Below are 27,797 nucleotides of genomic sequence, written 5' to 3'. Positions count from 1 at the left end.
CATGTCAGAAAAAACAAAAGGAAAATAAAACTTTCAGCCAGTGTATGGGTTCTAAAATATTTTTTTATAACGTCATTAAATTCACAACCACCTTCCCCCTTTGTTCTGCAGAGCGCCCTCTAGTGGAAAAATAAAGGGAGCCTGAGAAGCTCTAGTTGGATGACTGAACAACAACAGTCAAACTGTAGCTGACGGGAAAAGGCTCGTCCCCGGATGATGACAAAAAGTGGTACAACGTCAGGAGAGTCACAAATCCCTGGCCTAGTTTAACTGAAGTCAATCAGCTTCCAGTCTCCATGGAAACCAAAGACAGAAAATCAGGAGGCAGGTAGGGGAAAAAAATAAACTATAAAAACAATGTTCTTCAGTCTGACAAGAACTACTGGTAAGCCTTTACATTCATCAAATGAGCAACTTGATTTCAGTCCAATGATAAAAAAAAAAAATCACTCTTCATCTATGTCTGGATCCAAATTTCAAAGTGAAAAGAGAGATAAATAAAATCCCAATCATACATCAGAAATATACACAATCTCTTTTAAAATCAGCTGAAATCTTGAAGTTTATAAATGGTTCCCCAACTCCAGTTAAAACATTGTTTAAATGCCTGTACAGTACACCTCCTGAATATGGCTCTGAGAAGAAAGGGTTGTTTCGGAATAAAATTGAAATAGAACTAAAATATCAAATACAAATAAAATACATTTAAATGGCATAAAACATCTGAAGTAAATCTTATTCCATATTTCTTCCATGTACAAAGTAAAAACAATAATGTCATTTCTTTCAGTGCTTTGGGAAATACAATAAACAAACTAAATAATAAAGAAAACAGACACTTCTTTTAATCAAAAACAAACCCCCTTGAAAGTATGTTCACTAAATAGATTTCTGTTCTGATCATAAACTATATCAATCAAAGGTAAGCCCCAGGTCTACCACAGCAGAGATACGACACAGGTTGAGCACAACCTGCTCCAGTCGTCACTTTGACAGCTGGAGCAATGAATCACCATTGGGTGACAGTTTGAACAGCAGACCTGAGCTTTACCTCTGCAGCTGGCAGCTTCATGTGAATCTCGAGGCAAGAGAGTGAAGCAGTGGGCTCTTCTGAAAAACTGCCTCACTCCACTTTGTGTTCATTTACAGTTACCTCCAGGCATATGTGGACAGTGGCACATTTTTCACAATCTTGCCTCTGCGAGTCACAACAAATGATTCGAAGAAAAGACGCTATTACAGTGCAGACTCTAAACAGAAATATTGCATCAGCCGGTGAGGAATTACAGCCATTTCACACAGTCATTTCTTCATTGTATAAGCAGATAAAAAGTCTTGGAGATGATTTCAACTGTGGCATTTGCATTTGGAATTTGTTGCTCAAAAAGTCAAACGGATCGGCCTTAGGGTACAAAAACAAAACAAACCTTGAGAGAGGCAGTGGAAGCTCGGTACATTCTGATAAAAAAAAAAAAAAGAGAAGAATGTACCGGAGAAGTTTGGCAAAAAAAAGCAGATGATGAACAGTTTTGAAAGAAAATACAGGAAGAATCCCTGCTTTAGTCCATGAGTTCAAGACTTAAGGCAGTCATTGCCTGCAAAGGAACCTCAACAAGATATTAAAGAACTGAATTTACAGTTACATCAATTTGCCTCCCTGAAAATAGTGTATAAAAAAAGGCAGTAATTTCTTGAAGGTAAATGCAATATTTTTGTTCAACCCCTCAAAATAAAGTTGACAATCTGCACCTTAACCCCTTGTAACTGTAACTTGAATATGTTTTGGTACACAGCTAAAAATAATAAAAATCACATCAGTGTCCAAAAAAACAAAATGAAACAAAAAAAAATGGACACACCTGCCTGTGAGTACTGTAATACCTAAGTGATCGTTTGTGGTGAAAGTGTGCATGTCTGTGAAGTGAGTGTGACCACAAATACATGCAAGTGTGTTCTAATGTCATAAAGACAAGCCTACGGCTGCTGACAGACAGAACTAACACTTCTAGTTCCTTCAGACATGCACTCTGTTCCATTAATTTGACAGGTCCTTAACATTTTGGCTTCATGTCTGAATGAATACACAGGTTTGCTTTGGGTGACGCTTGGATGAAACAGCGTGGAACATGAATAAATTACCAATGCCTGAATGACCGGAATGGCGACACCAACAGACAGACAAAGCCAGCAATTTTGCATATCCTGTATCTCAAACTATTAAACTATTTAAACATGTCAATTCTTTCTTTCACCTCGCCCTATATATAGACCTTAAAAGGTCACTTAGTGGGAGGAAATCACTGTATCTCCTGTGCTTACAAGGTCACACTGATGCAGAAGCAACTTCTAAAGCATTTACAGGTATAGATGAATGTGATACAGAGTCAAAGCTGAAGACCTCCGACCCATAAACACGTGCCTTTGAAGAGGAGCAGCAAAAGTAAAAAGGCACAAACAGACAGGGGTTACAGCCCTGACATATTTCAGGTTAACATCCACTTCTATTTAAAAGCCTGCTTGTGTATTCTGTTACAGTACCTGAGTGTTTTGACACCTCACAGAAATGGATGGCCCCCAGATTTTTGATGGCCATCCAGTGCGTTTTCTCTACCCCCACTCCAAAGTCAACAGACTTTACAGTGTTGAGTAAAGATTGCGACAGTGCTGGAGGTGCTAAAAAATAAAGGTGGGCAACGCTACGTGACTGCCTGTGCATGCATTTTTTCAGAAGATGACAATTTCAGCTCGACAAGTAAATATAAAGGCCTTTGCTAAAAGCTGAATTATCCACCTTTTGCAGCAAACTTCAGGGTTTTTTTTGGCAATATTCCCCAAGATATGGATACATATAGACACTTGAGCAGGCTAACACAAAGTTTTGTCCAACACCAAACGGCTAAAACCTGAGGCCAACTAACAGCCTGAGGAAGGGAACAATGTGACTGCACTGCATCCCCTCAAGATAAATTATGCATGCAGGGCCATAAAGCCATTTCCATTTTGTTCTCTATTGTTCATTCAATCGTTTATGATTACTAAAAGGAGCTGATGTTGGGGGCAAATAACTTGTCCTCTTCGTGTGTGATGATGCACTTGGTTTGTTCTTGTATCTGATAATGGCAGTCTAATTAACTGGGTGTTTTGTCCCTTGTGCAATTATGATTCAGGGCCACCTTTATGGAAACAAGGCCAATTGTGCCATATAACTCCTGACCTGGCAGTGCTGGTTCACACCTTGTAAATGCTCAGTGTGTTGGGCAAAGTTTTAAGCTGCTCAGTTAAACTCACATGCACTTATGTGTGTAGGTGTATGTGTGCGTGTCGGTTTATACGCTCGTGAATGTTTGTGATGAATGTGTACTGTCTCTAATGACACCGAGGGGAAGTTAAATGTACCACAAAGGAGTGTCACTGGTGTTTCCTGAAACTGTGTGATATAAATGATGTCATGTCTGGGGGCTGAATCATTTCTGTGTATGTAATGTACGCATTTTGTGTTTTGCAAACGTGATATTTATGTTTACTACAATCTATGCGAAACCTCGTGTGTTTGACTGAGCGAATGCATGCTTGTCTACATTATGTCTCCGTCCTCTATGCTGAAGCTGGATCTGCGGCTGGAGTCGACAGACGCTTCAGGGGACATCGCTGAGAGCAGCGGGTCTCCACCCATAGGGGACAAAGGCTCGTCCATCATAAGGAAACCTAGGTCGCCTCTCCTCGCCTGGACGTCAAGTCCACCCAGGTCACCCAGCCCAGACATGCCATCTGAAAACCCTGATATCCCATCGCACAAGTCCAGCGACTGGGCAAAGTCAAAGTGCTGGGAGCTGCCCACAGCTGGGTACTGAATGGGAGGCTGAGGCTGGAGATGCTGTGGGACTGGTGGCAGCTGCCTGGGTTCGGGCTGGGCCTGGCCCTGAGGGTGGAAGTGTGTGTGGGAGAGGAACTGGTGCTGCTGGGCCTGGGGATGAGCCTGGTTATGGGGTAGATGCTGGTGCTGGTGGTGTGCTTGTGCCTGGGGGTGAGAATGGTTCTCCTCTAGGCTGGTCTCTTGTTTTATATAAGAACCCATAATGTCACCCGTGTTCAGGCCAGAGGGAGAGTTGCTGGGCAGGCCATGCAGATGAGCCTGCATCTCCAACTCCTTTAGACAGTTGGGAAAGAACAAAAGCAATTTTATTACTATTAATATTATTATTCATTTTCTATGATTCTGGACATGTGCTGTACAAATGTGTTACCTGGATGCGCAGCAACAGCTGCTTGTTGGCCATCTCCATCCTTTTGAAGTTGTTCTCTACTTCTCTTGTCCTCTGTGCATCCTTTTGCATACGTTTGATGTACTCTACAGATGCCCGCAATATAGTGCCTTTGTTCCAGCGCACATCACTAAGCAAACAGGGGAGCAGACAGGCAATTTTCACTTGTAAGTTCATGTCAGTAACTACTCAACATCTGTATTTACTTTAAAAACATGGTGCACTAAGAGAAACTCACAGGTCATTGGTTTTGGGGATCATGGTGCCCAGCTCTTTAATGCGATCATTAATGTTGAATCTCCTCCTCCTTTCAACTATTGCAGAAGAATGATAAGACCAATGGAAATTAGCATAAAGGAAAAAACACACTGAAGATAATATCACTGTGCAGGTGAATCAAAGGCATTAAAATAAGGAACAGGAAATTGTACAGATGCTACTTTTTAAGTATGTATAGCATAGATCAGATACTGGAAATATACAAAAAGTGTAAAGAGAAGCAAACATTTAAGCACACACACACACACACACACACACACACACACACACACACACACACACACAGTCACAGGCAATTACACCTAAGTGCAAGGACAGCAGAAATTACCAGGTTAACCATCCACCCAGTAGTTGGACTATGTCAGCTAAATCAGCACATGGGCCGTATAACACTGTTTCTGCATCGGAAAGATTATGCTTTGTGTGCATGTATGTGGTACGTGCAAATTCTTCGGAAGGCCTGCACATTATCAGTGTGAGAAAATAAAAAGGGAAAAAGGATTTAGGGAAATAGCATTCTGAGGGAAAGACTCACTCAGATTGTGGTTGTCTTTTTTCTGTCTCTCCTTGGCCAGCGCACGGGCTTCTGCGTCTTTGCAATAACAAAAAGTGATTAACTAATGGCTGAGAAAGCGCCACGTCTCAAAAAAGACAGCTTATCAAGAGTGCCAATAAACGCACGCTACGTTTTCACTGATCAACAGAATCTGCATCACTTTGTAACATCTTTCGCACCTGAGAGTTCTCGCTTGATGGTCAGATTGGCAGGACAGGAGTTGCTGGTCATAGCAATGGCTGGACCCTTCATGCCAGGACCTGCATACACATCTAGGTGACTGCTAGAAAGAGGGAGCTGCAAAGGAAACACACGACACACACACACATGCATTTAGAAAATGCATAGTATCTTACAAATACTTTGCAAAGTAAAAATAGGAGATGAGCAAAGGTTTCAATTTTCTGAATTAAAAAAAAACTAATCAAAATGAAAACTAAGTAAACCTGACTTTCTAACATCTCAGTAAGTACCTTTATAAAGTTACTGTTCATGTTTATTGTGATGTAAAGAGCAGATAGCAGCAGATAATGCAGTAATATCACACCTGAGAACAGCCTGCCAAGTACAGAAATGATTGACTATCACCTCATCTATCTTATCTGTCTTTATGGCTCATTTCTCTCCTCTGCTTTCACCAGCTCCTGAACTCACACTCGTGCAGTGGTCTCCACACTATTGCACTTTAGACATTGTATAACAATGGTGATTTAGTTTGCTATGGACTTCTAAAAAGACGTGATTTCCTTTTAATTGTACAATCTAGTTAGCGTGATGAACTTTTTATGCCTTGTAAGCAACCGTGTCGTACTCCCTGAAGCAAGGGCAAATATGACGCTGCTAATGAGGCCTGAAAGATAAAGAACTCAAAGGATGAGATAGCTTAATCTGCTGGCTACTGTCTGAGCTGTGAGATCAAACATATTCACTCACTAATATAAACGCAAACCTATGTATTTAAGTTAGATTTTTTTGTTACAATTCTTACAAAAGATCTAAAGAATATATGAAATGTAAAACTTTAACTTAAATGATAACATTATCGACCGAACTGAAGTTTACCCACACTGTTAAATACCAAAGACTTTTAATTTGTAGGATCTCAAGCATTAACCGTTTTCTAGAGGTAACATTTTTTTAAAAATTTCTACATCATATTAAGAAGAAGACAGAAGCCCATTTGAAACCTTGTCACGATTACAAAGCTGGGCAGATTGAGTTATTGAATCAAAAACACACAACTCTAATAAGCCCAAATTCCCTGCCTCGTCCCTCTGCAGCGACCACATTCTGACTGGAAACACCACCTTCATTCTCCACTCCAGTAAAGGCCCATTTAATTCAATTTGAAGACTAAATTCTACTTGAACTCAGTATGGCTCAGTGGAGCAACGCACAAGTCAAACTGTTCACTTGAGCCTGGCATTCAGGGGTGTTCCAGACTTTTGCTAAACTTTGAGATTCCAAGAATTCCATGGAGTTTGCTGCTTTAATCCCCATTAGGATTAGCAGGTGACTTCCACGCACACTGTTCTGACAGCTGGGCGTAAAGCTGGATTTTTTTTTTTTAACATTTTGATTATCACTGAGTTTCTGCCTGTGGTAGTTTATTGTGCTGGCTTCTCACTTAATCAATCTAAACCTGATCAGCACGGTTCACCTTATCAGTGTGATAGTGATTTAAGCAATTAAACACATCATGCAGGATTCTCACAGTTAACTCAGACACTGCACGCAGATGGTCAGATGTATGTGTACAGAATTAATTACTAAAAGCTTAACTGTTTCACAGAAGAGAAGGAAAAAGACAGTATTGGCTGCTTGTATCAGTGTTTGACATGAGTATCAGATAAAGCAACAGGAGACTTTGTAGGTTTCCCTGTCTACCTGCTGCAGGAGCAGGGAAAACGTTGGACAACTACACAATATGTCTGAGAATGCAGAAGCTAAGTCCCGCCAACCTTTATGTTTGAGTGCACCCTGCAGGAGTAATCTTAAATTAGCTTAAATGTGCAACAGTTTTGATTCATGTCCAGCAGAAAACAGCCATCACATGCTAACAAACACGCACACACGCACGCACACACACACACAAAACCACGCCACCACCCCTGCTATTCCTCTTTCTGATAATCAGGCACTCAAGGCTGGGACTTAAGAGTCACTGTGGTTCAAATAACTCATTCAGACAAAGAAAGGAATCCAACAACTCCCAACCAAAACTCAAAGAATTATAAACAAGAGTGCTTCATTGTCTTACCAGTTGAATCTGTTCTCCTTCAATAACTTCCACAATTGCATACGTCTTACTCATCTCCTTCATCCTCTAACTCCTTCTCCTACAGTGCCAAGGCGCTCCCTTCTTCCCTCTAAAGGCACAAGCAGCACATGCAGCTCTGAATGGCACTGCCGCTCCTGTGCTGCCAGAATGACCACGGCAGCTCCGCTCCTTTCTCTCTTCTACCTCTGCTCCCAACCAAACAGGAGTGAACTTTCCCCTAACTGGACTTTCAGCCTGTTTTCCCCTTACACAAATTGCCCTCGCCCCCCTTTCCCTCCTCCTTTCTATTCCTCCCGCCCTTCTCCCCCCCCCCCCGTTCCAAATGTCTTGTAAACAAGTTGAACTCTAACTGCTGCCAGTTTAATTGTTAATTTTCTGAGTTTGCTCCCTCAAACACAAAGTGCTGTACAGTCTTCCAACTGGTATGTCCGCCCTACAGTTTCTAATTATGCCCAACATCATTCAGGGCCAGAATGTTTTGCGACTAAGTCAATTAAACATTGTTAGTGTATGAGAATATACAGAATCAAATCTAGAGAAAACTCTACTTAGAAACACTAATGTTACAGTGACCACAAAGCAATACCCGATAACATTAAGAATAACTAAGAACATTAACAACTGCCATAAAGAGAGCCATTTTTCACACACAAGAACAATGATTATAGGAAGCACTTAAAAGTCTGAGTACTGATGACCTGGCATATCCAGCTCTGTGACTCATGTAGTACAGACAGAGCTGGAATTGAAGTGGTCGCAGGTTTCAGAGAACATCATACTTAATTAAAACACTTGGGAATTCCTTATTCTATTTTAAGGTGGTGCATTCAAGCTATAGAATCATGTGGTAATACAGAGAACAAATCTATGTAACGCTTGGTTTCAATTTTCAGAATAACGCGACGCAGTAATGTTTTCAGTGCAAAAATCCATTTTAAAAGTAATTCTGACTGTTGCAGAGCGGCCAAACCTCTTTTGCTGCACCATTTCATAGATACGTCACTTGTTTGTTTTTGTTACCACAATACCACTGTAGTGTCACAGCATAAAATCAGCAGAGACAAATTTGCCCGTAAAGGTTTTGTGGCCTTTATAGTCAATGACCCATTTAAATATGCAAAGAGTCCCTTAAAACAAACTGCGTGCGCTTACACAATGTGTAAATAAAATCATACGTTTGGATGCAATGCAGCTTAGTTATATGTATTGTTCCTACTTACTGTGTTTGACATTTGGACAGCATCAGTGAAACTTTGAAAATACTCATCATTGGACTGCATACTGATGATGTTATCAATGACCTCATCCATCTGGGGGGGGAAAAAAAGAAGTGTTAATTATGTTTTTGTGACCTGTTTTTATCTAATGTTAAGAGAGGGAAGCAAACCAAAACCACCATTTGAATGCTTAGAAAACACTAAACTAAAAACAAAATGCTGTCCCTCCTCCTCAATTGATTAAAGCCTCAGAAACTTGATTGTAACCTCCCCGGACATGCATGTTACACTACTTATCTATCTAAAAGGATTAGAGAGAGACAGAAGAGAGGTGGTTATGCTAAAAGCACACAGCAGGTCAAAGTCTTACAGGTTCAAAGGGCCATCCATTCTGCTGCTTCCCTGTCACTTTTTAAGCTGTAATTACTGGTGCAAGGCCATTATGGAGCATTTAAATCCCACTGATTACCATTCTCAGTTATTGCCAGTTAGTCAACACATTCATCCATGTCCCTACTGTGTGCACAACACATTAACATCAGCACAGTCACAAAATGCTCCTCTAACCCTTCAAAAGACCAATTAAATCATTATGGTGCTTTCATAAAATGTGGAGATGATGTTACTTTGGGGGTAATAGTCAACCCTCATAATTTTATATACGAGTGTAATTAAGTCATATTTTAGGGATATTTGTTCAGTCTGGATCCTGTAAATGGTACTTTATGACCTGCCCAGGAATGAATGTTTATGGGTTTATGCTTATGCTACTGTCGGCCCACACATCTACCTCTTTCTCGTGGCTGGAACCAATGTTGAGCATGGCCATCGGGCTGTTGGGGGCACTGTTGCCAGACATAAGCTGCTCGGTGCGCATGTGTGGGGACTGGAGAGGTGGGGGTGCAGATGCTGAACCCCCTGCAGGTCCCATGTTTGTGGGAGGCGAGGGTGGTATTAGCCCCGCTACTGCATTGACCGCCTAGGAACACACAGAGAAAGAGAGTGTTACAGCATTAGTGAACAGAGATCTGACATACTATAGGCAGATGTATTTCAATACTACATGGACGGACTGAAGAAAATGACAAACGTATACCTGTTTGGTAGCGTAGGTGGTTGACAGGTATTCTTTCACTTGCTGTCTTCGAGACTGACGGATGTGGTAGTCTGTAGGATTTTCAAGGTGAGTCTGTACCTATAGTAGGGACAAACAAAATGCAATCAGCTCTTTTTCTATTATTAATTCAGCTGGAAACTCAAAGTATCATTTTTGGGTACTTCTTTCTATTTTGTCACAACATATGTGGCAACAAAAAGCAAGACTAACAGCAAGTTTGCTTATTTCTGTTACCACACAGGGATATTATAAAAACATACATTTAATGTACAATATAAGCTTATTACCTTCCAATAATATTTAAAAAGATAACACAGAATATGCGATTCAGACATCATTATCTCAGTTATGGCACTAGGACATAGTATGTTTAAGTCAGTGGTAAAGCCTACAGGAGTAAAGCCTCACTGAATCCTCTGATGTGGCCACACAGAGCATTGGACTGGCCTCATTCCTTCAGATCAAAGAATAAAGGAGAGAGCAAGCTTGCTCGCCATTACTACAAAGAAAGACTTGACTCCTCAGCCCCCCCTCAGCTCTCTGTTATATAACCATGGTAGGGTTATATTAAATGAACTGTGAACTTTTCAGTCAATAGATATTTGTACTGTGTTTACCTTGTAAATACCTGGTCCAACAACAGTTCTTTACATGTATGCATTTACATGTATGATTCAGAGGGAGCGATAGAGAAGCTTACCTTATCTACAGAAAGAACAATGACAACTTTAAACTCTGTGGTGATTTCATAAACACCATTCCCCTCTCCCACATATGCACGCATGTGCACGGAGTAAAGTGTCAATGCAGCAAGTTGGAGCATTCAATACGAGTTACACAATGTATGAATTCTCACTGCAAAATGCACAATGTCATATAATGGAGTATTCCACAAACCCATACACTTGCAAACACACATTATGTAAGATAATAACGCACACAACAAGCATCTCCGGAATCGGGCAAAATGTCACTTCGGCTTTATCTCTCCCTGACTGACTCTATCTATCGCTCCTGTCTGCCCTATTGCACAACGTGTCAAACCACTCTTATCTCCCCTTTGTGTCTTCCTACCTGCTTGGCGCGCCTCTGCATTGTTCTCTTTTAGTTTTTTTTTTTCTTTTTAAACCTGACTTTTGCCTGTGTGTCAGTGCTGCTTGTTTGGGAGGCCACAATGCTCAGTGAAGACCTGACCACCTCCAGCTGCATGCTCCTGCCATTGCTTTATTGCTATAACATGTAATTAGATAAATAGAGACATATTTTTCAAACACTCGACCAACATGTTTTCTTTATTTTACAGTCCCATAAATCCGTTTAGTGCTTTCTCTTGGCATGTTTGCATGTGGACTGGGAGCCGCAGACATTTTACTACACTCTGTTTGAGCATAATGTGCAGCGGTCCTGTCAAAAAGAAGCTGTGTGGGGAGTAAATCCAGCAAAACATATCTATCACAATAAGCCATTTGCATCTTAAGAATATCTGACCTTCAGAACCTCCATGGGGACCTGCATGCTTTGGTAATGTTGTGGAGTGCTAATGGCTGGGGTGGGTGCAGGTGGCCCAGCCATGTGGTTCTGCATGTACTGCAGGGCTGCATTCTGCTGCTGCTGTAGCTGCTGCCGCTCACGCTGCTCCTCCTGCTGCAGCTGGTCTCGCATCAGCTGGAAACAAACATGCACACACACATTAGCGTTTATCCTCCACCCAGAAAGACAGTGTAACCAACACCAGCTTGCATCTTATCTTAAAATGAAACCGGCAACATTTTTGGAAGGTTGCTGACCAGAATCGCCTATGATAGAAACAAATGAAGCATATGTCATGCTTCAATAGTTACAACAAATTTGATTTTCTTTTTTTTGCTTATAGTTCAAGGGCATCTTTATTTTTTACTGATTCACTTCATAAAGTTTTTCCGAGCTATAATTGAATTTGAGGGGAGGGCATTTTTCCAGGTGGAATTTTCCCAAAAATAGTAGTCAGCAATCAGACTTTAAAATATGCACATAAAATAAATATTTTCCAATCATCATCTGATTTCAAAGTGCTTTAATTCCACAGCCGTTCACTGGTAACAATCGAAGCACGCAATGTTAGAATGAGGGGATTTGTAAGTTTCATGCTGCTACCGGTAGGTATCGTAACAACAACAGTGGCTGCAGTGACTCCAACTATGCTCGTGACTATTGTTTGACTATCAAATGTACATGTGCAAAGTGTCTGAAAGGGACACGGTGAGGACTTGTGAAAACTGTAAGATTTGTATGTAAAAGTTTATAATCAGCCGTTTAAAATTTACTTTATTTTAAAAGCTTCAATGTCCATTAAAAAGCAACAACAACAGCTCTGACCTGCCTTTTAGTATATTTTAGTGTATAAATAATTCATTGTTTTTCTTTCTGACCCTTGTGCTGCTGCAACAAGGCATTTACACCACTGTGGGATTAATAGCGTCTATTTATATCCATCTATGTAAAAACGATGACATAGTTAAAAGAAAAAACAAGAATTTGTTTTTTTCTTTTTCTTTTTTTGGCTCTGTGTTATACCTTATACATGGCAGTGAAAATCAGGCCCTAATGAAACCTAGATAGGTAGACACGCCCATCTATCAATCAAAATGCTATGAGACATTTAAAAGGAAAAAAACGTTTCAAATTCATTGCATAACATTACAAATATAAAGTGATATAAATAGCCAGCAAAACTCCCGCATGTTGTTTACTGAACGGTGGAAGGTTATGTTGTACCTGCATCCGCAAGCCAATGCGTGAGGCCATGGCTGAGGGGCGGGGGGGCAGGGGAGGGCGAGCTGACGTTAATGCACCACAGTCCAGCCCGAGAGGTAGTGGAAGCTGTAAAAGAAACAACGAGGGGGGGGGAAATGAAAAAATTGTAGTAACATAGAAAGAAGCTAGAAATGATCTGATTAACATAAAATGTAACCTCGCTATTACAGATCATTTGCAAAGAACTAGACTATGGAAACACATCTAACCTCTGAAGAAAAGCCTAATTAAACTAATTCTTTTATGTTTAATGGCAACATCAGTGGTAGGAAGGGAGGTGTGAGACAAGAGGAGTTGTGTGCAATACTTTCGTGTGAACAGACCTGTGACTTTGTGATGTTACAATTTTTTTGGCTTTGTTTATTTAACAGTGAAGCAGATTCTCAACTTTAGTTTAAGCATTCATTTCTTGTTGCAAATAACAAACAAAAGTCTTACCTTAGTTTGTCTTATTTATGCTAGTATATGTATGCAATTGTTTGACAATAACAAGATTATCAATAGTTAGTAAAGGTTTGGACAAACAGCTATTTAAACTTATAAAAGAAGTCCAGAACCAAGTTGATTAAATCCTCTGTTCAGTTAAGTTAAATCAAGGTAGTAGTCACACCAACGCAATATCTCATTTATAACATTCAAAAAAATAAATAATCAAGATTTCTGTGTTCCCACTGAATCAACTGTACTAAATCCAATTTCTAAAAGATGTTTAAAAGCAGGGTGAATACTCATAAAAACTGTTTACCAAGTTGACACAGCATTCGCTGATTCACAGTCTCTGATCAGGCCTCAAGTAAGCAAAGCTGGATCAGTGAACAATCTGACACATCACCAGCAGCCAAGCCTCTCAAATCTATTCATCTAACCATCCATTCATTGTCTGCCTGTTGTGCAACGTTTTCAAAGAAATAAAAAATAAACAACCCCCCAAAAACATACATCTCATGACTGTTCCCAAATTGAAATGTTACTTAAAAATCCACCTTTCATGCTGTATCTTTTGAATCAAAATTCCTCAACTACAATGACCTTTTGACTTTCACACCTAATGCGCATCAATCACATAACATTAGCAGCTAATGCAAAAACAAGGATCACTTGCATACTCCTGGTGTCACCCTGACTTGACCCTTTTAGTTTTGTTATGATGAAAAAAAAGACAGGAAATAATTTTTTTTTTTCCCCTACATAGAGGATGATTTCCAGTCATGTCAAAGTCATGTGGTCTTGTTGTTCTTAAGTGATCATGTGAGCAAAAAGATGAGGGGAACACCCGTCACCCCTTTCAACATCTGCTTTTTTTCTCTCACATACACAAAGTTAGCATAGATTGGGGAGTTCCTGGGCTGATAGTTCCCCTTCTGCAGTGACTTGCGTTTAGCCCCTGCGTGACTAAGCTTCTCTGGCCCTTATAAAGGTGTGATGAAATCAGTGCTACATCTCAGTGTCTAGTCAAATATCTTGTGCTTGCGGTGATGTGGGATGGAATAGCACAGCATCAGTCAGAATGTGATTGCTCCATTCTCTGTATATGCTCATAAAGAGAGAAAGACAGAGCGAGAGAGAGAGAAAAGCTCATTGTGCACGAGGTACAATAAGAAGGGCAGCTCCTATTGAGAAGGACTGAAGCCGCCTGTTGTCCACAGTGTACATTTCAGCAACCGAGGGGGCACACACTGCCTGCTTTGTGCCCATTAGATGGCCCACATGAAAAACACACACCCATGCAGAGATACACATTCAAACACATGCAGTTTCCAAAACACACTTGTGCCAGAACTTGGACTTTAGGGCAGGCCAACCGGCAGATCTTAAAGGCCAGCTTGCTTTAATCTGCAAGATTTACAGCTGTTGATGCAGTGCTGCAACAGAAGGAGCCTTCCTGCAGCGACAGTAGTAAATGTCCTCAAGGTGTGTACTTGTGCATAACAAGGGCTAGTTGCACAGGGGTATGTTGTCGTTGACCATAAAAGCTCTTTGCAGACACAAGCTTTACTTATAAAAACATATTAGATTTGACTTTAACCTAATGGTCTACTTTGTAGAGAAACCAGGCTACGTGGCACAAATAATGGCCCAAAGACACACATTTGAATCCCCGATGCACGAGTAAAAGGATTCCAAATCTACCTTGTTTGTAAAGCTGCTGACAGTGGCAGATGCGTTTGCTGCAATGTTTACATTTCACTTCCTCCATTTCATCATGCAAAGTATGTATCATACATCCACCCAGTGTAACAAAGCCATGATCCATGACCTACATGTCCTGTAAATGTTGCACACTTATTTTCATCATATAGGATGTCACTTCCTGATATCATATGGTGACACACTGCTACCAGGCAGTGTGATCCCCCACACGGGCCTTCCCATTGCCTGACATCAACTGGGGGCATTTGTGACGCAGTAGAAGCACAGAGCAGCTATTGTGTGTCCGACGCTGTAATGTCACAACCCCTTCACTTCAAACACTGACAGCCAGTAGTAGGATGCAGAGCGGAGGAAGCCCGGGTCAGAGGCCAACACTGCCACGTTAGTCACACAAATATATCTCAACCAAAGTCCAGCTTTCATGTCTAAACTACCATAAGCATGTGTTACTGCAGTACTTTGTGTGAATTAAAACATTTTCAGATCAGGTCAAAGTAAAGGCTGATCAGATACATCTGTGAGGAGGCAACATGGCTAGGTAATGACAGCTAACCAAGAAATCCAAGACGTGTGTAATATATTCAACTTAGAGAGTGATGACAGCTTTTCTTCCAGGCAGAAGCATAGCAGGTACACACAGAAGTACACACTAATGTGGGGGCAGTGTGGGGCTATAGCACCTGTGCTCGGAGACAGCGTGTTAATTTGTGGAGTGTTTATTTTTAGAAGTGGCTGTGCAAAGCCAAGAAGGGCCTTTTTGGCAACCAGCAGTTATATGTGGGGTGTGTACATACACACACACCTACCTCTATGCATGCATGGTGCACATGTATGTTGTCAAACCTGCATATACATAACAGCATGTAAAACTTTATTTAAAGCAAGTGTAGGACCTGTGCAAATCAGTTCTGCACAGTTAGTGAGCATAGAGACAAGAAGTGCAACATGGCTAGCCCTGCTCTGAACACCAACACGTCAACAATGTAGTGCAAAAGCTGCTTAACCTTCCTCATGACAAGACATTAAAGTTTTCACAAACCAAACTTGGAAAACCAAAGAATATAATTTCAAGTCAAAACACAAACGCTGGCTTTCTCATTAAGTTATCTGTCTTCCTGTGCTAATGGCTAAAATAACCCCTGCTCTCTGTTCTCCTTTTCAGGAACACCATGTTCCCCTGAACTACGATGTGTTTTTTTGTTGTTTTCTTCATGTGTTTGTGTTTGTGTGCGTAGCCTCATGCATTTGTGCATGTTTTTGTCTGTAGGTGCGGGTACAGGTGAGAGGAGGGCATGCACATGAAGAGTAAGCCTGCATGTGTATTAGTGCTCTACGGTGTTTGCCAGTTTTCATGCAGACCCCTTGAAAACATGTAAATAGACCTCTGTTTTGAATACACACTGGCAAACAGGCAGATCATTTTCATCTGTTACCACAACATATCTGTGACATAAATATATATGGTTAGAGTATACAGGGGTTATATAGGCACACTGATTTTATTTCTAATTCTGAATGAAGCACAGTGCCACAAACACTTGGCATGATGATTTTGACGGTAGAATATGAAAAGATATCTTAACAGCACGCAGACAGACACACACACAAAATACAATTACCTGTTTGAGAGTAAATAAGAGTTCACAAAGTAGTGTGTGCTCTGCTTATGCTGCTGACTACATGTCTGGATGATGGAGAAAGTCGATGGCCAATGGGATGAAGGGATGAAAGAACCAAGAGACAACAACAATCAAAAAGAAAAAGAAGAAATGATTGGTTATAAAATGTAAAACTGAACAGAGAACTGACAGATAAAATGAACAGCTATAAATAAAGCATACAAATTTGGCAGTTGTGAAAAAGCAGCTGAGGAAGCAGTGAAGTATTTAAGAAGGGGGAGCTGCAGGTGTGCAACACACACTTAAAGCAGAATTTCCATAGCGGAAGCAAGTGAAGCAACAGACCATGGTGAGGCTTAAGTATAAACACATGCGACAGGAAGATATTCTCAATAACTGATTTGAAAGTTGTTGTTTTTTCACCTCGGCTCATTCTTCAGGCACTGCATTTCCTATACCTGGTTTCCAGTCATTTTAACACCTTAATCATTAAAGTAAGAGCGTCAAGGATGTAAAGGTTTTTATGAAAAGGGATGCACACCCAAGGAAATATCAAAACATTGCACAATATCATGGTTAGAGTTAAAAGGGATCTAATATACACACATATACAAAACGCACACTTTTGATATCTTAGTGAGGACATCTAAGTGACATACTGCTTTCCCTAGCCGCTTACCCTAACGCTAACCATCAAAAATGAATCCCTGAACCCTTAGCCTAAACCTAATAGTAACCCTGACACCAAAACCACATTCTGAGTCTCAAAAACGTCTTCAAACTCGTGGGGACGGGCATTTTGTTGCCATAAGGGACTGGTGGTCCCCACAAGTATAGTAGCGTTCCAATTTTTGGTCATCACAAAGATATCTAAACATGGTACACACACACAAAGAGTATATATGATGCAAAATAACCACTCAAACATAGTCAGGAGTCTTAAGACTGTAAATGTAACGTGGATAGAAACATCTGTGTAATTTATTACCATCTCCTCACCAAGATGAAGTGCGAAGGTTGAGTGATTCTACTCAGTGGCTAACTTTCAGAAGGTCATCTAAATGAATCACCATAACTCATCAACACTGTGCCTGAATCACAATGCCTGTCACATTCAACAGCCTATTTATAGTCGCTCAAGAGAGACCCTGAGCACAGCGAATCTCAGCTGCAGTGATCACAGAGCAGAGAGTACTGTGAAAAAAAGCACGGAAAGAACAACAGCAGGCTCTCCGCAGTATCTATTGTACAACACAGAGATATAGGAAGGACAATGAGCCAGCATCATCAATAAAAACCACAACGCATTACTTCCCCTTTCCTTCCATGAGTTTTCACAACTCCTAGTTCTGTTGGCGGTGAAGCAACTTCCTTGCCAGGCAAGCCATGGAAAAAACGAAAACTTTTTAAGCCATGACTTTTTTTAAAATTAGGAGTAAGGAACAGTTTACACCAAAAACTTTGCAATTGTTTGACACTGACAGCCACTCTCATACAGCACTTGAACTCCTAGAAGGAAGGGAAGAAAAAACCTACAATAAAACAAACGCTGTCTAATCTAAAATCAGTTAAGCTATTTCATCTAACCAAACTGGTTAAACAGACACGAGACCTGAATTATACACAAGCCATATAGAGATTATGTAAGTGAAACACAGACAGTAGGGCACTATAGGGCAAATTATAATACTTTTATCCAGCATCTCTAAGAGCAGGTGTAGTGCAGTCTAACTTATAAACTAGAGGATAACCCATCACAGAAAACCTTCTGAAAGTCTGGCCTCCACTGATCATTTTTTCTTTTTATGCTTGCAGTTCAGCTAAGATTAACTGCCCTCTGCCATAATCGATCACAATGCTAAACAACGCTTCAAAGCTGCTCAATCATATTTTTCGTTTTTCTTTCGTTTTTCTTTTTTAAAAGTCACAGACAGTACGTTAAAATTGGGCCATAATAGACCAGATCTAAAGTGGTTTCTGTTGCTGTAAGTGTTTCTGTTCCTCTGCCTCTTACAAAAATACTTTGCACATAATATGTTCAGACATGTTTCATAGTAAGCACGAACAGAACTCAGGGTGACAGCTGTCAACAGCCAGGCACCACGAAACACACACAACAATGGATATAGTTCAGTATAGTTAAACTTCAGGTTCTTACCAGAAACTCTCCAACTACTCCAAAAACAGCATAGTGTATCCAGGTGAAATGAGCTCCTCCACGTGTTAGTAAACACACTGACAGAGACCATGAGCCGTTTGCTTGCTCAGCCAACCAGAGCTTACATGTGCTGCTCCACTGATTGTGATGCCACCCCTTCCTCAACAGAACTGCTTAAAGTACAGTGTCAGTCACTATTAGTCACCTTCTGCCCCCTTTCTAACCACCAGCTCAGCTTCCTAGACGTCCTCCTCCTCCTGCTGTTTCCCTCCTCTTCCCCTAAATTACCCTGAATGCAATCGTCTGGGCCAACAACAAGGAGATCCCTGTGTCTAGCTAACTCTTTTAGTTTCTTCATTCTCTCTCTCTCTCTCTCTCTCTCTCTCTCTCTCTCTCTCTCTCTCTCCCCCCCCCCCCCCAATTGGGCAGCTCCTCCTCAGTCCAGCCTCTCTTCTTAATTCAGTGCACAATATTTGCATACAGCAACACCTACACATATGCGTGCGCAATTTGAATGCAATTCCTTATTTTATCTACCAGGTCACTGTGTTTTTATGACCTATGGGGCAATGAATCAGCACATTTACTTCTTTAATTGAACACCCACACACTAAAAACACACCACACAAACAAAAAAGCACACAAAAACATTAACATTGATGATCTGCATTTTTTCAGTGTTGTTTCCACAGCTTTCTGACTTTTTCTAATAAATGAAACACAGCCATGGATTTCTAAAGCTGTGATCTCTGCATTATTCAGGTATGATTTAATTTATGTTTAGAAAAAAAAACACACAGGATACATCACACATAGCTAAAATGTGATCCAAATAAACTAGTGGTAGCTTTACAGGCATAAGATCTGACCAGCAAAAAACTGCCTCCAATGAGGGTTTACGTTTTCTGAAGTAGCGCAGCAGAGTATTGCAAACTTAAACCTATATGAAATATCCATGTATTTCTGTCATTAATGAGATATTATGGATGAATGGCTCCTGAAGGCGGCTCTCTATAAGACAGTAAAGAACATCAAAATCTCACGTTCAATAAAATGCATATACACAAGTACGTTGTATCCATCAACAACCAGACAGACAAAAAAAATAAGGAAACAGAATACTTATGGATATGCCAGAAAGTTTATTCTGTTTATTTGGACGTAGCTTTTTTAGTGGGAGAAACATTTTGTCACTCATCCGAGGGACTTCTTCAGTCAGCTGACTGCAGGTTTCACCAATCTTAAAAACAGTACATTTGCATAATGACCAAAACTAGCATCACTGATTACCAATGGGCCGTGCTATCAGTTTCTTGCAGTCAGCTGACTGAAGAAGTCCTGTGAATGAGTGACGAAACGTTCCTCTTATTGAAAATGCTACATCCAGATGAACAGAATCAACTTTCTGGGATTTCCCTACCTGGATGCTTGAGCATGCATCAAGACTTATGGATAGGATTTTTAACAGACTCTGAGTGATGAGTTCAAGCATCATCGCCTGAACTAATATTAGAATAAATTCATGGCATAGCATACTAAACAACAGTATCGTGTACAGATCTGGCTAACAGTATCATGTTTTTAAAGATATTCCCCATTGATATTCACATAGATGTTCCCATAAAACTATTGTAAAGAGGCAGTACTCATCTGAAAATCTCTTATGTTAAGGACTATTGCAATTAATAACACTGTATCTAACCCAGTTATTTACATCCCTCCATGCAAACACTTCCAACCTCTCCACACCCTGTATGCCTCAATAAGGAAAAACAGGCCACTATGCTAGTTGTTCCTAACACAACAGAGGAGGACACAGGCCAGCATGGTTCAGCAGCACCCAGCTGACAAGAATCCCTTGTTTGTACACAAAGCTTTAAACAGTAGGCCAGCTCCAGTTCTCATAGTGCCCACAGTGTATTTACTGGGTTATTTTCGTCCAGGGGCAGGACCCATGAGGGTCCTCAGCTTATTGGCCAGAGAAACTGCGTTCTAGGCTACCAATGGTAACAAATTTCAGTAGGAGTAGGGGGGGGGAAAAAAATCTCTGACCATGACAGCCTTGTACCCTTTTACAACGGCCTTTCAAGGATTCACATACATTGACGCAAACATACATACGCCAATCAAGGCCCTCTCCATTGTCGATACGCAAGTTTCCCATTTTTTAGTGCCTCAGTCACTACAGTTGGGGCCAGATACTGTCTACTCTATAAAGACCAGTACTGCGGCTCTGCTGAAAGTCTAAAACACGTGTTTTGATATGTTTGAATCAAGTCTGACCTGGCTATGCTCACTTATACCTATACTGTGTGCTATTGATGTAGGATAAAACAGGGCCGTAAATATGCCAGGAAAGTCAGAGAAGCTGGATGTAGCCTGTAACTTCACCTGTGTGTGCTTTTGTGTAAGATGTATCAAGAAATAATAAAATATAACTATTTTAGAACTTTAAAATGCATTCTTTTGTGGGGGGGGGGGGGGGGGGTTCTTTCTTTTTTTAAATCCATTTAAGCTTTATTTAACCAGGAAGTCTGTTGTGATTAAAATCTCTTTTGGAAGGGAGAAGGTGGCGCCACACCACTATACCAGCATGACACATGATATTTTTGGTAACCAAAGTGATGTTTGCAAGATTTTGCAGACCACAGCATCTGACGAAACCAATATTCACTTATGTAAGAGTTGCTTTACGTTAAAAACACTAAATAACTGAAACTCTTTGAAAAAGAAAACAAAAGAAAAAACAGAACCCACAGCACTTCCCGACTATGCACATAACATCATTTGGCCCGAGGTGACCCCATGCTGTGTGTATGACTAATAGGAGTGTTGTTGTGGTTTAATGATACTTGTCACATGCTATAAATTATATGGGATATTACAACTCTAATTTGAAGAAATATACACGTTTACAGGCAACGACGTCATGATATTCCAGTCACTGTGTATGAAGCAAATAGCTGTTTATTTTAAATCAATCCCATTTCTTGTTGGAGAATTTAAAATATACACTAATAATATAGACAAAACAAAAGTAGTGGTCTCTGTTTGTGAATTTAAGAGTGGGTAGTACAGTAACTAACCAACCAGCAACCAGCTACACTACATTTCTTTTTGCATGGGTGAACATCATCATATGCGGGGAAAATGTAATGGAAGGCAATCTAGAGATGAGATGAGAGATAAGGCAAAGACACACACACACACGTGAGTGAGTGAGTGAACTTAATTTGACTTTGGCTATCACACACAAACTTAATGACCACCTTGAGTACAAAAAAAATCAAATCGCTATAATGCAATCTAGAAAACGCTTGAAAAACTTAGTTAGTGATGGAAAGTAACCGAACGTGCCTGTACATGTGCACAAGACTGCGTTTCCGATCAGAATGCATTTCTTGTCCTCTGATCAAAAATGAGACAAGTTTTATTTAAACAGTATAGACAAAGGAATGTTATCTATACAAAGACACCCACACACAGCTTGATGCTGTATATAACTTTATCAAAGAATAATCTAAAGATTTTTCCATAGACTATTACCAGCCCTAAGAAAGAAAGACAAAAACAACAACAACAACAACAACAAAAACGCAGCTATTAAATTACTAGGATTAATTTATACATGCTTGTTTCACTCAGGATTTTTCCCTGGTCATTCCCAAAACACTGAATATGCCAGTGTTTTGGGAATGACAGCGAGAAGCCAACCACCTTCAGGTTATATAACATACAGCATTATGCAAGGGGAAAGAAAATATCTAAGGAATCAAGTTATAATCACTTGGAATTTGAGTATCTTTTTGTATTCAATTCATAACTGAAAGCTGCACAAGGTACAATTCAAAGAAAGTTCTTGAACTCAATCCATAAGGCATATAAAATATACCAGATTTAATTTTGGCTCCTTGTGAAGACCTGCACTATTTCCAGCAGTCCTGCTATTTTTAAATCACTTCCTGGAAGTACCATGCTTGTCTGCAGTTTCATCATGAACCTCAAACTTTCGTGAACAGCAAACATCAACCTCTGAGTCAGACGGACCCAGCTATCATTTTGCTAATCATCATGGGTAACTGGGACACTGGCCTCTCTTTTTTGACACAAAGACCGAACAGTGGTCTTAAATGGGAGAGTGGAAGGGAGATCATGAGGTGAGTAGCGCCACCAGGTCCATGTCATTTTATTTAATTCACAAGTTGTCACTGTAAATTTGTCCCTGAAGGTCAAATGTCTGTCAGTGAAAATTTGGCTCAAATTACCTGAACTTAGAGAACAGGCTCAGCTCATTTTGAGCTGTTTACAATCAGAACTACTCCGTTTGACTCCATATTCTTCCTTAAAATGACATTCAAGTTGAACAGTTGTTATCGGGCACTGCAAATGCATGCCTAGAAATGGTCAAAATGGGACTTCCAAGGAGCGATCCAAGCTTAGCAGGAGCAGGAGTGCTGGAACACTTACAGCACCTCACAATGAGCTGACCTTGAAGGGGATAGTGGGCAAATTTAAATCAGATATGCTGTTGAGGGAGTAAAATATTGTTGTTTTAAATCTTCAAGTACAAACATGAAAAGCAATGTGACGCCACTGTGGAGCTCAGTATGACCACCCCGACCCCAAAAAGGTACAAGCTGAGGAGGATTGAACATTTCTGAGCCTAGATGAAAAAGTAAGGTCAACACAAGATGATAATAAGTTCCAGGAATTTGGGATATCAGCCATTTCCGAACGACAATTAGTCAAAGGCAGAAGATGCATCCATCCATTATGCATCCAATATGGATAAATATGTCATCATGAGTCATCAGTGAGTCAATAAATACTCTCCCTGGATCTTTTTTATGCCTTAAAACTAGCCTGAAATCTAAGCTAAAAAATGCTGGTGAGATAATCTTGAGAAAGCAGATTTGTGTTTTCAAATCACCAGTGGTTTCAAAGTACAGTCAATAGCAACAACACTTGGAATCACATTATGAAAACCTGTTTGAGGAGCCCACAGGGCATAACATTAAGGAAGCAGTCTGTGGAGTACATGTGAAAGTTCCTAGTAAAGAACTGAACTGTTCAGCTGGAACTACTTTTCACAGCACTGAAGACGATTATAAATGGAAAGAGTTTGTGCACAACTTAAATAGTAGCAGATACAACACTTATCTTTTATCATCAGTGCTTCACTGAACCTTGAAATCTATATTTTTTGTGTTAATTTCACAATGCACTTCAACTGTTAGCTTCCTGAAAGAAGTGAAACTACCAAGGACATTCTTTCATATTCATTAAACACACTTACTACACATACCTTCCTTTATTAAGAAAAGCTTTTAACACAATAACTGATTCATTCCCATTTGTGTGAACAACTTTCAAATGTCACACACATTGTGTGTTAAGTGTGCAGCAACTTTATGTTTAATATTTCTGAAAAACATCTTAATAAGGAGATAAAAGGTAACTGTAACATTTTCTGTGGGCCACTGTAAGAGATGAGGTTTAAGAGAGACACATCTACCAACTACAACTGATCACTGCAGTTCACAATGATAAGAAAACTGTAGAAACACACACTGCAGCTGCCCAGTTGTGTATAACTCACAGATGCAGATGAGCAGCGATTCTTACAGAGAGAAATGAGACTGAGCAAGCCTGTCACTACTGTCTCTCAGTTAAAAAAAGAGGATGTGAAACTGTGGAATGAAGATAAGATGAGGAAGTGGAGTCACACATTTTGCACATGCACTAAAACGCCCCACCCACACTTACCTCTGGGAGATCATGGGTCATGTTGTCATATAGCACATGAAACGCTGTCATTCCCGTGGTTTTCTAGAAAAACTCCGAGCTTCAGTGAAAAGCTTATGCAGTAGTTTGTGTTATATTTCTGTCTGCCTTTTTTAAATTATTATCTCTAAGGAAAACCCAACAAACCACCAGGATAGGACAAGAGCTGAGAAAGCTGTGTAGGTCATGGGAGAACTGTCCATATGGCAAACGCATGAAGCTGTGTTTACACACACCTGATGCTCTTTCACACTAGAGTACATCCATTTAACCGAGCCACTGTGCTTGTGTGTCTCAGTGTGCAAGTGCAAGGGTGTGTGTGTGTGTGTGTGTGTGTGTGTGTGTGTGTGTGTGTGTGTGTGTGTGTGTGTGTGTGTGTATACACCTTGCCTGCCTATGTTTACCTGAAGAAAATTAATCCCATCACCAACGGACTGCAGACACATACCCAATGAGGCCGAAAACATTTTTCTCTCTCTCCCTCTCACACACACACCCACAGGATGCAATGCTTGTACTAATTTGTGCCTTTCTGTGCCAAGTTGAACACAAATCAGGGAACAGAAATACTAAAATGAAATCTTAATTAGAATACTTGATGTGGTCACATTTCCTGTGATGTTTCCATCACAACTTTGGGTTCTTGTGCTGCTCTGTCTGAACAGGTGGCAGCTGTGCTATTGGAGAGAATTAGAGTGCAGTCAGTCTATCAGGGGTTACTGCTGCTCTGCATACTGTGACCAGTGACCTCTGACCTTGCTGACAGTGACCTGACAGCTCTGTGCGTTTAATAACCCTGGCCCCTCTCGTATTGTGTGCACTACATAACCCTGCTGGTTTCACGATGACCTTCAGTCCCATTCTTATCTGTGTGCCTACACTTGTTCAAAAGGAGTCTAAACAGCTACACAGACACCTTGCACATGAATACATTTAATCTTATAAATTTAGTTTCAATATCAATTGACTCTATGTAGATATATCTCCAGCAATCCATCATTTATTTGAAAATTTAGCTAATAAGCAGTATAATCTCCGTTATGTAAACATGCCGAAAGGCACGTGATAAAATTACAAGGCAATAATTCAATTAAAATGGTTCATTGGCATGCAGACTGGATTAGTTACAGCTATGCTATCTGTCCATGCTGATGCCCAGTTTTTTCATCATTTCTGACTGGTTACAGAGTCATGGTCACAGTCATGAGAGAGAAACAAAGAGAGTCAGAGGTAAACTAGACAGAGGCAGAAGGAAAAAAGAAAGTTTCTAATCAAGCATATTTCAAATTATACATTATTCCCATAGTCGGATCTAAATCCAGTCACATGCATACTTATCTGTGGGTGTTTTTGTGTTTCAGTAACATGTAGACAGACATCCTCTTGCCTCACAGCTCTCCCTGTCTTCTATATCAAAACCCATGTGCATATATTCACGTATCACGATGAACCCTGACCTCATTGATGCCTTTGTGCAAAACTCATTTTACTGGAAGTGATTCAAGGCAAGCGCAAATAAAAGGAACCCACTGCATTTCCCCTTAACCCAAGCTTCACAGATTTGTTAGACATGCAGAAAGGATGGAAGCTGGAAAGACAAATGAATTTAAGCAGTAACCCAAAAGATGATACAAACAGATTGCTGATATTTCCACTGCGACTTTGCTCTCTGGGGAACAGTATGTATGATTGCAGAGACCAAGGGTCAGAGAAGAGAGTCTTATGCCAAACGTTGATGGTGTAATATAGAGTCGCAAACATGTTCTCAGGCAGGAGGGGGGCATTGAGCCACTGCACCCATGGTCTGGATGGGGGGGGAGGGGGAGTATGTGAAGCCAAGGTGTTGGGTAAATAAATAAGGGGTTGCTGATGCTAAACATTATTCTGCTGATGTGAATCTGCTTTTTTAAATAAGTTGCTTCATCTAAATTTATTTCACCTTTAGTTGGGGAACGTCATATCTATCTAAGTAAATTGTTGGTCAAACAGTTTAACCACAGTCCAGAAAAAGCAAGCTAAAACTTCACGGTGAAACGACTGTTAAACCCAACCACGCATGCGCCTTTTGAGTCAACTATTATCGCTGCATTACCAGACAGCAACTGTCATGCTAAACTCTACTTTCCACTTAACATACATACAGCACATGCGCGCACACACATGGAAATAGGAATAGCGCTCTGTGCTGAGAGGAAAGGCTGCATAAATCAGGGATGCCTTCATCACGTTGGCACCTTGCATAACTTTAAAGGTAAGTACTTTAACAAGCAGAGCAGTAATACAGTCTGTACAGTCACAGACTTATACATAGCAGCATACCCCAAGGCTGAGGTGTTGTTACTGATACCGGTCTGGCTGCAGCTTATAAATGGCAAGAGAGGCAACTCCCAGCAGACTCGCAGAGGACAGTAAAAGGGAAAAAGTGGTGCAGCGCACTGCAAACTAGTGGTTCCAGGGTCTTCATCACAATGGCAAATGTGTCTTTATATTTAAATTATGGTTAAAACTACACGTACAAAAATATTTAACGCAATAAATTCTGAAATGTGTCATGAACACCTCAAATCTTTCTACAAATATATTCAAGGCGGCAAAACTACGTAAGTAGAACAAATGTCCTGTATAATTTCTGTTTGTAGCCTGTATGCACAATTCATTTTTGTATTAATTTGATGAAATTATGCCTTTTATTTCGCCAAAAGGGCTACATAATCAATTAGTTCAATCTAATCCATTCCATTTTAAGTCGATAAATCGCCCAAGTTTGCGTTGAAAGAGAGAAACGCGCACTTGTCTTTTCTTTTCACGGGGTTTCTAGAGGCAGCAGCGGTTCAGCAGAGGCTAACAGTTTCAGTAGCGTTGGTGAAATCTAACTTACCCGCTCTGAAGGTCAGACAGTACAAAATTAGAGTCAAGCTCAGGAGGAAAAAAAAGTGCGTGGCCACTTCTATATATTCTGGCACCAAGTCCGTCAGAAACTATCACAAGCTGAGTTTTAAACCAAGGTTTAAAAGGTTTGACTTTCCCCGTATTTCCACACACCGACAGCGCGTGTGTAACCGATGACACTTAGCCAATTTGTTTTCGTTTTGACGGTCAAGTTGTCACAACTCAGAGCGTCCGCGGTCACCTGTGCCACCGCCGATGGCAAAGCGCAAAACGGCCTTGTGGGAAATGTAGTTTTTACATCGCGTAAACCAGAAGATGCGCTATTTTGAGGTAGTGACGTGATGCCTGTTGACTGCAAAGTTAGTTCCGAGTCGTTCAACAAAAGCACTCAAAGAACTAAACGAAAGGAAAATCTGGTATGACTGTTTCATTGTGCAGCCTGTTGATGATCTTCCGTTAACAAATGTCAGTCTTTGTGGCACACTGCTCAAAATTAAACACTTTTGAAAGACAGCATAGCTTCAGTTAAACTTCTGGGATGTTGATCTGGTTAGTCAGGTAGGAGAGGGGGTTGTTAATCAAGTTCAGCTGCTTTAGTGTTAATGAAATTCACCAGTGCACTAAAAAGGCAACTATGAGAACCGCCCACAACAGTCATGGTTTTTCCAGGTGGAGGTCACCACCCCTCCCC

General features: G+C 40.5%; 1 protein-coding gene across 5 annotated transcripts; it reads right to left on the bottom strand.

Annotated features, from left to right (window-relative positions):
* Positions 1–43: 43 nt before the first annotated feature.
* Positions 44–27,428, bottom strand: tfeb (transcription factor EB). 5 transcript variants are annotated; one of them, XM_085273648.1, is made up of 12 exons: positions 27,096–27,428; positions 16,276–16,340; positions 12,467–12,571; positions 11,201–11,377; positions 9,692–9,790; positions 9,386–9,574; positions 8,599–8,688; positions 5,277–5,394; positions 5,077–5,133; positions 4,501–4,576; positions 4,245–4,392; positions 44–4,147 (listed from the first exon to the last, which is right to left on the bottom strand). In XM_085273648.1, exons 3-12 carry the CDS (start codon positions 12,494–12,496, stop codon positions 3,575–3,577), a joined length of 1,557 nt encoding a protein of 518 aa, XP_085129774.1. In that variant the 5' UTR covers positions 12,497–12,571; positions 16,276–16,340; positions 27,096–27,428; the 3' UTR covers positions 44–3,574. The 5 variants fall into 5 exon arrangements, with proteins under 5 accessions (XP_085129774.1, XP_085129778.1, XP_085129777.1 ...); XM_085273652.1 differs by having other exon boundaries at positions 5,077–5,127; positions 27,096–27,427; XM_085273651.1 differs by lacking the exon at positions 27,096–27,428 and adding an exon at positions 18,434–18,825.
* Positions 27,429–27,797: the final 369 nt, after the last annotated feature.

This window comes from Mchenga conophoros, linkage group LG5 (assembly GCF_057382185.1).
Source record: "Mchenga conophoros isolate Kocher_MC1m ecotype Shallow Benthic linkage group LG5, M_conophoros_male_GT1.1, whole genome shotgun sequence".
Classification (NCBI taxonomy): Eukaryota; Metazoa; Chordata; class Actinopteri; order Cichliformes; family Cichlidae; genus Mchenga; species Mchenga conophoros.
The sequence above is the reverse complement of the archived record's forward strand: the minus strand, read 5'-3'. Positions and strand labels throughout refer to the sequence as shown.